At 42.8% G+C, this 15994-nt stretch overlaps 1 protein-coding gene across 1 annotated transcript; it reads left to right on the top strand.

Annotated features, from left to right (window-relative positions):
* Positions 1–1936: 1936 nt before the first annotated feature.
* On the top strand, positions 1937–15700 carry LOC119378700 (uncharacterized). Its single transcript, XM_049411802.1, has 4 exons — positions 1937–1957; positions 5643–6910; positions 11887–11998; positions 15596–15700. Exons 1-4 carry the CDS (start codon positions 1937–1939, stop codon positions 15698–15700), a joined length of 1506 nt encoding a protein of 501 aa, XP_049267759.1.
* Positions 15701–15994: the final 294 nt, after the last annotated feature.

The following is a 15994-nucleotide window of genomic DNA, read 5'->3' as shown; positions in this document are numbered from 1 at the left end:
CACGCTAACTGCATTTTTCTACACTGAATTTTAAAAATTCTTTGCACCAGCAGAATTGAGACATGTTTGCCACTGAAGTTCCAGAACTAACAAAAAATTACATTCAATCTTACTTCATTATCTCAAATTTTGATGCTCCTAGGTACAGTGACCATCGGAAGTGGCTATCTAACTGTAAAAAATGCCTGTATCACTCCACAAAACACTTGTAAACTGCTTATAAGTCTGCATTTGGCGCATATACTGTCACTAAAGAACTCTAAATCTAAGTTTCCTTATAACGACTAATGTTAAAAAATTTTGGACTATGATCAACCTGTGCACGATGAACATAAAATTCTGGAAAACCCATTGCTATATCTATCCTTGTGCCTAATGAAGAATGCACTGCACCTCTTAATATGACACATTTGTGAAAAAATTTTCTGTCTCCTGCAATGATTGCCTATGTCCTACTTGCCAGAATGATTATGTCGTGGTTACTCCAGTGATTGTTCATGTGGCTGGTGTCGCAAAACTAATTTATTTGCTGAAACAAAACACTTACATCCTGGTTCTCAAAATTACGAAGAAAATACCAGTGCCCTTCCAATATTCTAACAAAACTTTTTCAGCAATCAATATACGTCTACATTGCCCTACACTGCAGAGTACACTACTCCGTATGAATTTAAAAATACACATCAAAGTTAAACTCAGTTTAATTTTTTTTATATTTACTCATAAATTACATCATTCTCTCGATGCAATCATCTTCACAGAGTGAATTGTTTTAGAATTTGCTAACGCATTTGATAAGGTCTGTCATAAACATTTACTTTAAAAGTAAGTCATCTGGACTTCAGCACTAACATCCTTTATTGCATTGGATGCTTACTACCACACTGCACTCACTTTGTAACCACAAGTGGCCATTACTCACAACTTTGAAGCATAACTTCTGCTGTACTACAATGTTCTCTACTACGCTAGGCCCAGTTTGTTCCTCATTTGTACCAAAAACCTCCCTTTCTCTTGTGCATGATTTTTAGGATAGTACTGCTATTCACAAACTAAATACTAGTTCATTTGTACTCACTCAAGATAATTCAATTTTCATCTTCTGTAATTACAATAGAACTGCAAATGAATCTGCCACAGAAACCAATCTCGCACTGATGTCACTGTTTCCTCATTATAAATTTGCATGTTTGGTTCTTTTTCACAAGTTAGGTATACCATTATCCAACACTCCACAACTAACTCATTCATCAACCACAGTATCATATCACATTGAATCAACCGTCATTGTACAGTCGGTCTTGAATCAAGTCACCTGTAAGACCCATAACGTTTTTCTTAAGGGGGGCCCTGTGCCCTTACGGTGCGCTGAGGCCACTGAAGTGTCAAGCAGGGCAAAAGGCATTTGCAAGGCTTGTTTGTAGGCACTGAACAAATTTGTTTACAAAATGTGGTAAAGGCACATGCATGTGCATATTTTTGTCTGGTCGTACAAGGATAGAATAAAGAAGTATTTTTAAGGATGGAGTGGCCGAAAATTTATGGCACAAGCCAAGCACTTGGTTAGCATATTGCTAATTTTGTAGTCAGTAAGGGTATTCCAGAATAAGTTAACAGACATCTGCACACCGAGGTATTTAAAATACCCTAACAAGTTCCTAGGGACAATTACTTTAACAGGACACATGCATGACTTTACATTCGCTAACACCTACTTTCATTTAGCAATGTTCACACCAGTTAGCTACAGTAATTATGGCAGGTGATTAAAATCGTCTGTGTTTCACAAGCGATAACACCATTATCAGCAAATGATGAGTGAATGTTAGGTGATAGCAAGGAAGGGAGGTTGTTGGTATAAATGAGGAACAAACTGGGCCTAGCGGAGTAGTGAGCCTTGTAGTACACCAGAAGTTATGCTTCAAAGTTGTGAGTAATGGCCACTTGTGGTTACAAAGTGAGTGCAGTTTGGTAGTAAGCATCCAATGCAATAAAGGATGTTAGTGCTGAAGTCCAGATGACTTACTTTTAAAGTAAATGTTTATGACAGACCTTATCGAATGCGTTAGCAAATTCTAAAACAATTCACTCTGTGAATGATGATTGCATTGAGAGAATGATGTAATTTATGAGTAAATATAAAAAAATTAAGCTGAGTTTATACCATATAGTGTAGTGTACAGTGTAAGGCAATGTAGACGTAGTATTCATTGATTGCTGAAAAAGCTTTGTTAGAATATTAGAAGGGCACTGGTATTTTCTTCATAATTTTGAGAACCAGGATGTGAGTGTTTTGTTTCAGCAAATAAATTAGTTTTGCGACACTAAAGCCACATGAACAATCACTGGAGTAACGACGACATAATCATTCTGACAAGTAGGACATAGGCAATCATTGCAGGAGACAGAAAATTTTTTCAAAATGTGTCATATTAAGAGGTGCAGTGCATTCTTCATTAGGCACAAGGACAGATATATCAATGGGCTTTCCAGAATTATATGTTCATCGCGCATGGGTTGATCATATCCAAAATTTTTTAACATTAGTCGTTATAAGGAAAGTCAGATTTGGAGTTCTTTAGTGACAGTATATGTGCCAAATGCAGACTTATAAGCAGTGTACAAGTGTTTTGTGGAGTGATGATACAGGCATTTTTTACAGTTAGATAGCCACTTCCGATGGTCACTGTACCTAGGAGCATCAGAATTTGAGATAATGAAGTAAGATTGAATGTAATTTTTTGTTAGTTCTGGAACTTCAGTGGCAAACATGTCTCAATTCTGCTGGTGCAAAGAATTTTTAAAATTCAGTGTAGAAAAATGCAGTTAGCATGCTATATATGGCAGTAAAGTTTACTTTTTTGTAAATATGTGCACTTTCTTTAGTTTCTCTGCTCTGGAGGTTGAAATAATTGAGAAGCAGCCCAGGTCTCTGTCCTTAGGCTGCTCCTATTTCACACATATATTAAAGACCTTCCACTCAAAGTGTGGTCCAAGATATGCCTTTTTGGTCGATGAAAACGTACACTCGCCAAAATAAATAAAGCAACAACAGAATTGACGTTTCGGCGCCCAGTACGGGTGCCTTGTTCACAATGAACGAATGCATGCTGGTCTTTATTATATATGCGTCGAAAGGCGCAACGCGCTTGCGTATACCTCAGGGAGTGGACCCCGTGTCCGATTTATCGTGTTAGTAGTTGATTGTATGCAAAAAGATTCGATGAGCAGGCGGGATGATAACTTTTTCTCTTTTTCGATGATGGAAGCCGATTGCCAATCAAGACAGTGTCCAGTTTTTTCACTATGTTCTGCCAGAGCGTTTGAAATCGTGTGCCCTTTGGCTACATCATTACGGTGCTGCTGCAGTCTTCTTTTAAAGTTTCCAGTCTCGCCTATGTAGCACACCTGGCAGTCTTGGCACGGAATTTTGTAGACGACGCCAGGGTATCTTTCCTTTTCAAGACGGTCTTTCACTCGAACGAGTTGTTGTTTCAGCTTGCTTGAGGGGATGTGGCAGACTTGCACTTCATAATCTTGAAATATTCTTGAAAGGGACTCGCTCACGCCTCGTGCATAGGGGAGTGAAGGCCGCTTCCTCGTTGTCGTTGCCCTGGCAGAGGGGTCAGCTGCGCGCCTTTCTTCAGTTTTTATAAAACGACTGGGGTAGCCATTGCCGATCAGGTCCTGCGTCACTCTCTTCAACTCAGCTCTGCGTGCGTCGGAAGTAGAACACAATCGGTATGCGCGGTTAAATAGTGTCGATGCAACAGATCGTTTTTGTCCAATGGGATGTGCCGAATCGAAGTGGAGATATTTCCCTGTATGCGTAGGCTTTCGATAAACGCTTGTTGAAAGGCCGGATGCAGTACGTGTGACGTCAACGTCCAGGAAAGCCAAGCGGCCGTTGACTTCTTCTTCAACGGTGAACTCAATTGTGCTCTGGACTGAGTTCAAGTGTTCCAGAAAAGGGACGACGTCTTCACGGCGGATAATGGAAAAACAATCGTCTACGTACCGCAGGAACAATTTCGGTGCAGGCTGGACTGTTGCGAGGGCTTCCTCCTCAAGGGCTTCCAATGCGATATTGGCACAAGACACTGACACCGACGCTCCCATTGCCGTTCCGAACACTTGCTTGTAGAAGGAACCATTAAACGAAAAATATGTGTTGCGCAGGCAGAAATCCAAAAGACGGCACACATCGTCGGCCTCCAACGGGGTGCGCGCAGGCAGCGAGTCGTCGTTCTTCAATGCTGATCTGCAGCAGTCAACAGCATAGTCTACTGGTATGCGTGTGAACATAGACTTGACGTCAAAAGATACCATGATTTCCTCGCTGTCTAAGGTCACGTTCCGGATCTTGTCAACAAAGTCAACGGAGTCCTTTACGTACGTCGACGTTCGTCCTACGAGGGGGCGGAGCACATCATGAAGATAGCCAGAAAGACTGTGCAACGGGGAGCGCGTATAGTCTACAATCGGCCGCAGCGGGACGTTGGGTTTGTGAACCTTGGGCAGGCCGTATATTGCAGGAGCCGAACCGGTGTGGCACAACAGCCTGTTATACAGATGCGGGCGGCACAAACTTGAAGACGTCAGTCAGCAGCTTCTGAAGTTCTGACTCAATCTTTCTTGTAGGATCCCGGTCGATCTTCGAATACGTAGTTTCGTCCTGGAGATGCTCCGTCATTTTAGAAACGTAGTCATCACGGTTCATAACAACCGTCGCATTCCCCTTATCTGCAGGCAAAATAACAATGGATTTGTTATTCTGTAGTCTTTTCATGGCTTCTTTGTCGAGGAGGCTCATGCTTGAGGTCCTAGCATTGCGAAGCTTTGAAAGCGCCCCAATAGCGCGGGTGCGCGCTTCACTTTGTAGAGCAGGCTCGACTTGGCGTACGGCCTCTTCAACCGAACACACCATCTTCCGCATACTCGGCGTGGTACCAGTGTTGAAGTTTAGGCCGCGACTTAGTAGATGAAGCTCAGCAGCATCAAGGTGGTGTGACGACAAGTTGCAAACACCAGCTTGGTTGTCCGGGGGCTGATATTTGTCCAGCAAAGACACAAACACAAAACAAGGGCACACGATTTCAAACGCTCTGGCAGAACATAGTGAAAAAACTGGACACTGTCTTGATTGGCAATCGGCTTCCATCATCGAAAAAGAGAAAAAGTTATCATCCCGCCTGCTCATCGAATCTTTTTGCATACAATCAACTACTAACACGATAAATCGGACACGGGGTCCACTCCCTGAGGTATACGCAAGCGCGTTGCGCCTTTCGACGCATATATAATAAAGACCAGCATGCATTCGTTCATTGTGAACAAGGCACCCGTACTGGGCGCCGAAACGTCAATTCTGTTGTTGCTTTATTTATTTTGGCGAGTGTACGTTTTCATCGACCATGATTTTTCCTCGCCAGACGAGTTTTCGTCAAACCCTAGATTTCATTACGCTTCGCGAAAAGCATGGACAGTCCACCGTAACCAAGGTCCGGCAATTTGTTTCCCTCAAGTCAAAGCTGGCATCGTTTCAATGCCACCTACAGTTCAATCTGCGTTGTAAAGCCCACAGCGTCATCCCGAAGTCACTTCGCCTACCAGTCTTGGTCCGTACGCCGTTTGGGAAGCAGGTTGTGTCACGCTGCGAGAAGCTCCTTCTGCAAGCACGCATCCTTGAAACAAAGGCAACCATAAAACGGTTGGAAAACGAGGTTTTCTTTAGCCAACGCACGCTTGAGCGCGTCGCCCCCACAGAATTCCACGAGATTGTACTCCACTCCAATGGAACTGCAGCTGCGACTCGCCACGAACGAGAAAAGTGCCAGGAAAAGAAGTTTGTGTCTTTGCTGGACAAATATCAGCCCCCGGACAACCAAGCTGGTGTTTGCAACTTGTCGTCACACCACCTTGATGCTGCTGAGCTTCATCTACTAAGTCGCGGCCTAAACTTCAACACTGGTACCACGCCGAGTATGCGGAAGATGGTGTGTTCGGTTGAAGAGGCCGTACGCCAAGTCGAGCCTGCTCTACAAAGTGAAGCGCGCACCCGCGCTATTGGGGCGCTTTCAAAGCTTCGCAATGCTAGGACCTCAAGCATGAGCCTCCTCGACAAAGAAGCCATGAAAAGACTACAGAATAACAAATCCATTGTTATTTTGCCTGCAGATAAGGGGAATGCGACGGTTGTTATGAACCGTGATGACTACGTTTCTAAAATGACGGAGCATCTCCAGGACGAAACTACGTATTCGAAGATCGACCGGGATCCTACAAGAAAGATTGAGTCAGAACTTCAGAAGCTGCTGACTGACGTCTTCAAGTTTGTGCCGCCCGAAAAGAAGCATCTGTATAACAGGCTGTTGTGCCACACCGGTTCGGCTCCTGCAATATACGGCCTGCCCAAGGTTCACAAACCCAACGTCCCGCTGCGGCCGATTGTAGACTATACGCGCTCCCCGTTGCACAGTCTTTCTGGCTATCTTCATGATGTGCTCCGCCCCCTCGTAGGACGAACGTCGACGTACGTAAAGGACTCCGTTGACTTTGTTGACAAGATCCGGAACGTGACCTTAGACAGCGAGGAAATCATGGTATCTTTTGACGTCAAGTCTATGTTCACACGCATACCAGTAGACTATGCTGTTGACTGCTGCAGATCAGCATTGAAGAACGACGACTCGCTGCCTGCGCGCACCCCGTTGGAGGCCGACGATGTGTGCCGTCTTTTGGATTTCTGCCTGCGCAACACATATTTTTCGTTTAATGGTTCCTTCTACAAGCAAGTGTTCGGAACGGCAATGGGAGCGTCGGTGTCAGTGTCTTGTGCCAATATCGCATTGGAAGCCCTTGAGGAGGAAGCCCTCGCAACAGTCCAGCCTGCACCGAAATTGTTCCTGCGGTACGTAGACGATTGTTTTTCCATTATCCGCCGTGAAGACGTCGTCCCTTTTCTGGAACACTTGAACTCAGTCCAGAGCACAATTGAGTTCACCGTTGAAGAAGAAGTCAACGGCCGCTTGGCTTTCCTGGACGTTGACGTCACACGTACTGCATCCGGCCTTTCAACAAGCGTTTATCGAAAGCCTACGCATACAGGGAAATATCTCCACTTCGATTCGGCACATCCCATTGGACAAAAACGATCTGTTGCATCGACACTATTTAACCGCGCATACCGATTGTGTTCTACTTCCGACGCACGCAGAGCTGAGTTGAAGAGAGTGACGCAGGACCTGATCGGCAATGGCTACCCCAGTCGTTTTATAAAAACTGAAGAAAGGCGCGCAGCTGACCCCTCTGCCAGGGCAACGACAACGAGGAAGCGGGCTTCACTCCCCTATGCACGAGGCGTGAGCGAGTCCCTTTCAAGAATATTTCAAGATTATGAAGTGCAAGTCTGCCACATCCCCTCAAGCAAGCTGAAACAACAACTCGTTCGAGTGAAAGACCGTCTTGAAAAGGAAAGATACCCTGGCGTCGTCTACAAAATTCCGTGCCAAGACTGCCAGGTGTGCTACATAGGCGAGACTGGAAACTTTAAAAGAAGACTGCAGCAGCACCGTAATGATGTAGCCAAAGGGCACACGATTTCAAACGCTCTGGCAGAACATAGTGAAAAAACTGGACACTGTCTTGATTGGCAATCGGCTTCCATCATCGAAAAAGAGAAAAAGTTATCATCCCGCCTGCTCATCGAATCTTTTTGCATACAATCAACTACTAACACGATAAATCGGACACGGGGTCCACTCCCTGAGGTATACGCAAGCGCGTTGCGCCTTTCGACGCATATATAATAAAGACCAGCATGCATTCGTTCATTGTGAACAAGGCACCCGTACTGGGCGCCGAAACGTCAATTCTGTTGTTGCTTTATTTATTTTGGCGAGTGTACGTTTTCATCGACCATGATTTTTCCTCGCCAGACGAGTTTTCGTCAAACCCTAGATTTCAAGATATGCCTTTTTGCAGATGATCGTGTTTTGCACCAACCAATAACAAAATTCATAAGACTGCTCTACTCTCCAGCAAGACATCCTCCTAATCCAGGCAAGGAATTTGTGGCCTTACGAGGCATAGGATGGCTGTCAAATGCAATTATAAATGCAGGGCAATTTATTATTTCTCATGAGTTTCCTGGTCCGTGCAATTTTCAGGGTGTTCTTCTAGGGGAGAGCTTGAAATTCAAGAAGCAAGACAAATTCATTGAAATTCTGCATATTCTTGGGCATTGGGCCATGGTGACAAACTGTGAAGCCCCCAACAACAGTGTTTTTTTATATGATTCATTAGACCAGGACATTATGCCGAGTGTAGGAAAGGAGATGACGCTTAAGGGCTCGTTTTCTTTGTTAGACACAATATTAATGAGAACTAACAGACAATAATGCCAAGGAAAGTATAGGGGGTGTTATCTGTAGTATAAAGAATATAAAGGTGAAGAAAGTGGACCAAAAGATAACTTGCCACCGGCAGGGACCGAGTGTAGCAGCTCAAGTAATGAACATAATGCATCTTGCTTCAAACACTCTTACCATTCACACTAAGGCAGTACAGCATCAAGAGAACTTATACGACTGTGGTGTTTTTGCCATTGCTAATGCATTCACTATTGCATCTGGCATCAACCCATGTACTGTTGCTTTTGACAAGACCGTAACGTGCAGTCATTTAATATCATGTCTTGCGGACAATGAAATTGTGCTGTTCCCTCTTACTACTATGCGAGTGCCCAGGGTAAAACCAAAATCAAGTTGGTTTTTTAGTTCAAAAATAATGTCCTAATTATGCTGTTTCAACCACTTAGAAATCAGCCTTAAACTGAAACCCTACACTCCTTCGGCTATTGAAATTTAGGCCTTTCTATGGATACCAACTCTAGGTTATTAACACTGTCATCGTCCTGAGCCTTGCTCCTCAGCATTAAACCATTTCCTTGTATGTTCTTTGATAGTGAAAAGGCACTGCAGGTGTACTTGCTTCAATTAATTAACTGCTAGTGGATAAACTTTTTGAAGCAACTGACATTGGGAAGTACATTAATTATCACTGAGAGGTTGCTGTGGTCAAGGAATGTTGAACTTTTGCTGCTTGTCTGCTGTATAAAGTTCTTTATGAATGAGACTCAGTTGTATCTGTGAATGTCTGCACAGGGCAAAGTTTAAAATTTTGTGCTATTCTCCCTACTTTCATTGTTCTGTACATGAGATAGCTATTAATACCGTAATTTTTCATACAGGTCTACAAAATAAAACTAAAAATCTCAGTAATAAAATCAGATTCTCCAATTTATATTAAGCTGAAGTATAGCACTGCTGTATGACATGAAACATCACAGTCTTTCAAGTGCTTTTCTTGAAGTGTTGGGGCTGTTCCTTTAACTAAAATATTGAAACTTCTGTGGATGCGCACTGCTCAAAGTAAGACATCTAAACAGTTCTTAAAGCTTGATGTTTGAAGACTCAATGGTGCATCTAGACCTGTGCGCTGCTGCGCCACACCGCCGCTGAAATCCCAAGAGCGATCACAACAATGACATGAAGTAATTGCACTGCGCTGCCATTTGTCTTTTCTTTCAAACCGAACGGGGTATCCAACCCTGCGGCATTCTCCAGCATTAAATGGCAATATCTCAACTCGTTGGATAGTACCTTGAGCCTTGGACCTATTACACTATGCATAAATAAATAAAATAAATAAGTAAATATATCAATGCATTTGTACTCGTTGTTCCTTTAATTTTTACTCGTATAAACGATAAATTAATACAGAAGTAGACGATGAACTGGGTGCTGGGTTATTTGATTCTTCACACGGACGAATTCACAGCGGAGACGATCGATGCAGCTGGCCAGCAAAAACGCAAACCCGCTTCCACGGTTTTTGCATATTTTTTTGTTGCGATAGCAGTTTTATGGACCCTCCATGGGTTTTTGCCGTGGGCGTCGCCGTCATGTTCTGTAAGAAGTCCAAATCGATAACATCGCTCCGCGCATCATATGTTCTACTCATGAGTAAAAGCTAGTGAGCGCTGGCGACAACGCAGCTTAAGCAGAGATGAGAGGAACCGCGGCCACCTCGGTCGCACAGAGGTAGCATGTGCGATAACATATTACCTCGCGTGCGAGGCCTGCCGTCGACTGCTCTTCAAGCAGAGAGAAAACGCCCTGCCTGTTTTTTGTTGGGCGAAGGAGCATGAACGAACACCGGGGAAGGGCCCGGGGGCGATATATCTCGGCAGAAATCAGCAAAAAATGCTGTAGCTTCAATGCTTCGTGTTGAGATGACAGAATGCACGAAAACCGGCCTTCTCTTTTGTATCGGCGTTTTATAGTCGTTGCTCTTAATTACTTTGTATAACATTATGATTTGTTGCTATTCCATCCATTATATTGCCATTTCGGCGAAACTGTCATTTGTTTTCTAAATGCAAGGGACTACTTCCCCCAATCTCTGTAATCTATAACCTCACTCCCTCTCTTCCACGCCACGCCACCGCCGATCCGGTGCACTTCGCGCCGTTTACACGCCGCTGCTGTTGGTGGAAACACTGGTGCACCGCCTTCGGTGATTTCTGACCGGCGCACAGGTCTCCACGAATGTGCATCACTCTTACTCAAGCTCCTCTTATAAATTACCGCAGAGTTATTTATTCTCATAAATGGAGCTGATAATTTTCACCATATCTAACTTGCATATTTAAGATTACATTCCTTATTTCTCCCCCAGAGAACAGTTGTCAGTGCAAACCTTGAAGTGCCATATTATTAAAATTTACTCATATATGTATTGCATACCATATGTGCCAAGCCAACTATCACTCAAGTTCTTCACCAGCTCACAAAGGCATATGCGTATTTCAAAGACCATTGCTCTCAATGATTACCGAAAGTGATTGTGCTGCTGTGACATCAAGCATGAAGTGCTTTCTAAAATTTCTTTTCAACTTTTTGTAAGCTGAAAAGCTACAACACATATTTTTAGAAAAATTAATAATTGTTAAAATTTCTTTTCAACTTTTTGTAAGCTGAAAAGCTACAACACATATTTTTAGAAAAATTAATAATTGTTAAAATTAAAATTTTTATGGTAATGATAGTCATGACAATTTAGATCATAAAATTAAGAAGCACGTAGGGCATGCAAGTGAGGCTATCATCCAAAACTCATACACACAAAAAAAATTTTTTCTGGACATAGTCGTGGAATTGCCTTTTTTATTTATTTATGCCGAATTCAAGGTTACTTGTGCATTGACAGCTTACCCATGAAAAGTCATGAGGTGCACTGATGCTGCAGTTGACATTTGCAGTGATGTACAGTAACTTTCATTTGTGTTTTAAAATGAAAAAAATATTTTTGCACTTCTCATGTGCTTCTGCCCCACAAAAAATTTAAAATTACATTCTTTGGTCTGTGTTATTCAGCAAGATAACTTTCTGCAGGCCTAACTTATTCAGAAAATAATGTAAACCACCATACTAAATGCACCTTGCTTATGAAAACTAAGTGGTTGCAGTAAAATTGAACCAGTTTTGATGCCTACTGGCCCAATGAACTGTGTAAATAATGCAGACCAGAAAATTATTATTGTTGTGGTATTTTGTCGACAAAAAGCATCCAATTAAACATGTCACAACTTAGATGTTCTAAGTATAAAAATATGTTAAAGCACTTAAAAGGAACCTAAAGGCAAACGTTAAGTCAACATGAACATTCTATTAACATACCATTCAAGAAATAGTGCAGTGTTTGTTTCGTGCTAAGAAAATGTCTAGTTCGAACAAAAATTATATTTAGTGGTCAGCATGACACTACAAATATTCAAACCACCATGCCAACTAGGTCCTGTTGACATTTTCTCCCTTTTGGCAGACAGTCCAGCTGGCGGTGTGAAAGGCAGAAGCAGGTGAGGGAGAAGGAGGGTTTAGCTATTGTTGTGAGCGGACACCACTGTCAGCAGCTGTGGAGAAACTTCTATGGCACGGTAGGTAGAGTTGAGTTGAGGGAGCCGGTCACTGACCGACACTTTTTGCGGTGATTGAACCTATAGCCATGGATCTCATCGGTTCTTACTTCAAAGAATGAAACAGAAGGAAGCAAGCAGCATTTTATTCCAGGTTTTAATGCATTGAAGTGATCTTTTTTACTATTGGCAGTTTGAGTATCAGTGACTTTTTCTGGGACTCGACTATGTTGCCGCACACAGAGTTAGTAGAATATCCCGCTGGTGGTGCAAGCCTTGTCGTACATTTACTTAATTTCTTGGTGAACAAAGCCCTGGTGCAGATAATACTGACGTTTAGGCATTCGTAAACTTTCACCCATCATTCGAACAAAAAACGTTGTTGGCCTTTAGTATCCCTTTAAGAAAAAAAAGTTCTGTTTCTTTGTGACTGAGTGCCCGAGTTCATTTGCTAAGTTGTACAACGTAGACGCACATACCTAAGTAAAATTAAAGGTAATGCAGGCAGCTGACCATAATTTACATTGCTGTTCCCAGCTGTAAATAAGTTTCATAATTACCATGTTAGGTTTTCTAAATGTATCACTCTTTTTATACAAACATCACAGTAAACACATTATTAATATTCAGCACATTTCCTAAAGATCAACTTCATTCCCAGTAAAAGTCCTAATGTTTGCTATGACAGCGTTCAATTCCACTAGCCCGGCTACAGTTTGATGCAGAAGCTGTTTAGCATGGCCTGTATTAGTTTCACACTGCTCAAGTCTGTCGAAGGAGCATGACCGCTAGAGAACGCGTTCTCAGATGGTGGATTGAGAAACGTTCCATGATATGAGGTTGCCCAAAGCTGCTTCATTTTATGGTACGTACATTTATGCCCGCGGACCAACAGCATATAATCATGGTTCATAGTAGTAATAACCATATTTTTGCTGCTGTTTGCAGTCATTGCTTTATACACATCACCTGAATTTAAGTCATTGCTCGTACTTAATGACATTGTGATGAGTGAGTGACATCAGTGCGGTGTTCATGGTGCGGTCCACCAGCCATGAGAACCTAACAAGGGCCTGCCGCCAGCCACCAAGTCCTGTTCCTAAACCACCCATGGGAGGCTGACTTAGCTGTTGAGGTTTGCAAGCAGGTTCGTGCTATGCTACTACCCACGAAACACGAAACCTCCATAAAACGTTTTATAGAGGTTTATAGAGGTTTTAAACGTTTTAAAGACGTTTTATAGAGGTTTTGTGTTTCATGGGTAGCCACCAGCCACGAGACCATAACAATTAAGGGCCTACTGCCAGCCACCATGGTGCATATGTGCAGATCTCTCGGCTCACATTTGAAGGTCGCCTACCCGCTAGCATGACTGAAGGCACCTCTGTCCATGACTTCTGGGTGGACTTGGCTTCATGTCTGCTTCACAAGTGTCACCCACCACCGACAAATCCACCTGCCAAGAGTGAGTCCGCTGCTGTGGTTGATGCCAGCATCAAAACTAACAAAGACTGTTTTTGTTTCGAACGTTCAATGGAACTTCATTTAATTACCAAGCCTTGCTTGTCTTAGTAGTTTGGTAACATGTGTGATTTCACTGTGGTTGTTTTCCTTACTTTTTTCTTCATTCATTTTGTTCTAAATGTTCCACTTTTCTGTGTGAAAAACTGCCTCGTCTTTTCCTGGTCTGAGGCCTTGCCTCAATCAAACAAGCTAACCTGCATTACAGACATTCAGCTCCATTTAAGTTTGCGCAAATAAACTCTATAAATCACACACTATACACTTATTTTGTAGTTAGGGATACTAAAAACAAGCTGAAGTAATAAAATAGTACTCTAAAATATGCAAAGAAATATACAATTGCTGAACAGGATTAGTGCGGCAGTGATTCTACCCCTGCACCATGGTGTGCTAAACGGTATTCACAGTGCCATCCTGATAAAATCAATGTAAATTTCATCAAATAGAATATCGGATGTCATAGAGACACGCTGCACACATCCCAGAAAGGGAATGGGTAATTATTTCAACCGCTATTTCTTTCTTTGCCTTTTTCTCCCTTTTCTTTCCTATTTTTTTTTCTCTTTAGCTGTCTTGCTGTGTCTTGGTTTCTCTATATGTCTCAGTGTAGTCGGTCTCTCACCTTCTATGTTTTCACCTATTTCTTCTATCTGTTACTTCTTTCACTCCCCCCCCCCTCTCTCTCTGTTGTCGGTCTCTCGCCTAATACCTGTTTCTCTGTTGCTTTGAAACTCTTTCTCCGTCTGTTTCTTTCGGTGCATTTCTATCTTTTTCTCTCTCTCTATTCCCTTGCTTATCTCTATATTTTTTTTCTCTTTATCTTTTTTTTCTATGTCTTTGGTTGTCTCCCTCTCTCTGTGCAGTTGGTTTTGTCGCCTTCTATCTTTTTTTTTTCTCTGTTGCTTTTCTTTCTGTCTATTTCTCAGTTTCTATGTTCTCTCTCTCTCTATGTGTAGTCGCTTTCTCGCCTTCTAACTTTTTTCTCTGTCTCTTCCCTTTCTGTCTATTTGTCTGTCTCTATTTTTTCTCTCCCTCTGTACTCGTTCTCCCATCTTCATTTTCTTCCTGGTAACCCTCATGCCTCTCTCCTTCTGACCCTCACTTCCCTTTCTAATAACCTTGCTGAGCTGCATATACTATTCAAGGCTATGCTCTCCTCTGCAAGCGGGCCTGGATAGCCGAGTGGTTATGGTGCTCGCCTTCAAATAGTTAGTTCACTGGTTCGAATCGCGCCTCGACAAAATTTCTTTTTTCGTCAAGAATTTTTTGTTCTCTTTCCTTCTATTTTTTTTCTGTTTATTTCCTCTCTCTCTCTCTCTGTGCTATGGTTCTCTCGCTCATGAAGTTATTGCATCGTTTGTCGGACAAATCGGCACGCGACTTCTGGTAAAAGATCAGACGAGGAAGAAGGCGATGGCACGTGCTGGTTCATGATGATGATCCTTTTCTATCTACGGCACACGGCCAACCTCGACTTTAACAGCTGTGCTGTAAAAGGGTGGTTCGTCGTAGGTGGGGCCCATCTTCCAAAGCCACACTGGCCCAGGGTTGCCAGTTAGCTTCCCAGTATAGTCAGTCAAATAGTTGTGCCTCCCCAAACTACCTATATTGTGCGCACATAATGGACGACAATGAAGGCGTGGCTAAGCTTGTTGCTGACCTATCACCAGCCTTGCTGCAATTGTTTTAAACATACGAGGGCTATGTTTGTTTTCAAGTTCTAATTCGTTCAAGGTGAAAACCACAGCGAAATTAAAGACGCTTATGTTTGGAACATGTAGAAACACTTTCCAGTTGTCGCCACTGCAACTGAGGCATTTATTGTGGCGTTGTGCCAGCGTTCTTTATGGCCCCCACATTGAAGACAGCCACCTTTCAGCCAATTCTGTATGCCGCTCACTGTTGTCTACACATCCTGCTTCAATGTTCCTGCACTGTTGCTACACTTTGCTGTCACTCATGAAGGCTTTACCATACACAATACTCTTTCAACGATGAATTTCGGCTGTATTGCTGCATGCAGAAATCAAATGACACCACGCACGTCACACATAGTGGGAGACTTAATTGTTCGAGGCATGTTTATGTGCCCAGTGTGTGCTCGGAATTCACAACTGCTACCTCGCACGATCGGAGGACGTACGAGAGGTGCTGTGGAACACGTCTGCACACAACGTCAGACTTTCACTATGGCTTTAATCGATTAAGAAACTGATAGGACCTCAAAAAAAAAGAAGGAGAAAAAAAAATGAGCGCCACTCTCACGTGCAAGGCAGGGTCACTGCAGAGTTGATGAGCTTTTATCCTCTAAGCTCTCTCTTTCCCAGCCCTTTCGCTGTTCTCTCTTTTTCTATATTTTTTCTTTGTGACTTTGCAGTGCTTGCTCTCTCTCTGTTTATTTCTTTCTTTGTCTTTCTATCGTTTTCTCTCTTTCTTTCCTTTCTTGCTCGCTCTGTGCAGTCATCCCCTCACCTTCTATCCTTTTTTCTCTTC

This window comes from Rhipicephalus sanguineus, unplaced genomic scaffold (genome assembly GCF_013339695.2).
Source record: "Rhipicephalus sanguineus isolate Rsan-2018 unplaced genomic scaffold, BIME_Rsan_1.4 Seq929, whole genome shotgun sequence".
Taxonomy (NCBI): domain Eukaryota; kingdom Metazoa; phylum Arthropoda; class Arachnida; order Ixodida; family Ixodidae; genus Rhipicephalus; species Rhipicephalus sanguineus.
Note: the sequence above shows the minus strand (reverse complement) of the source record. Positions and strands in the feature narration are given on the sequence as shown.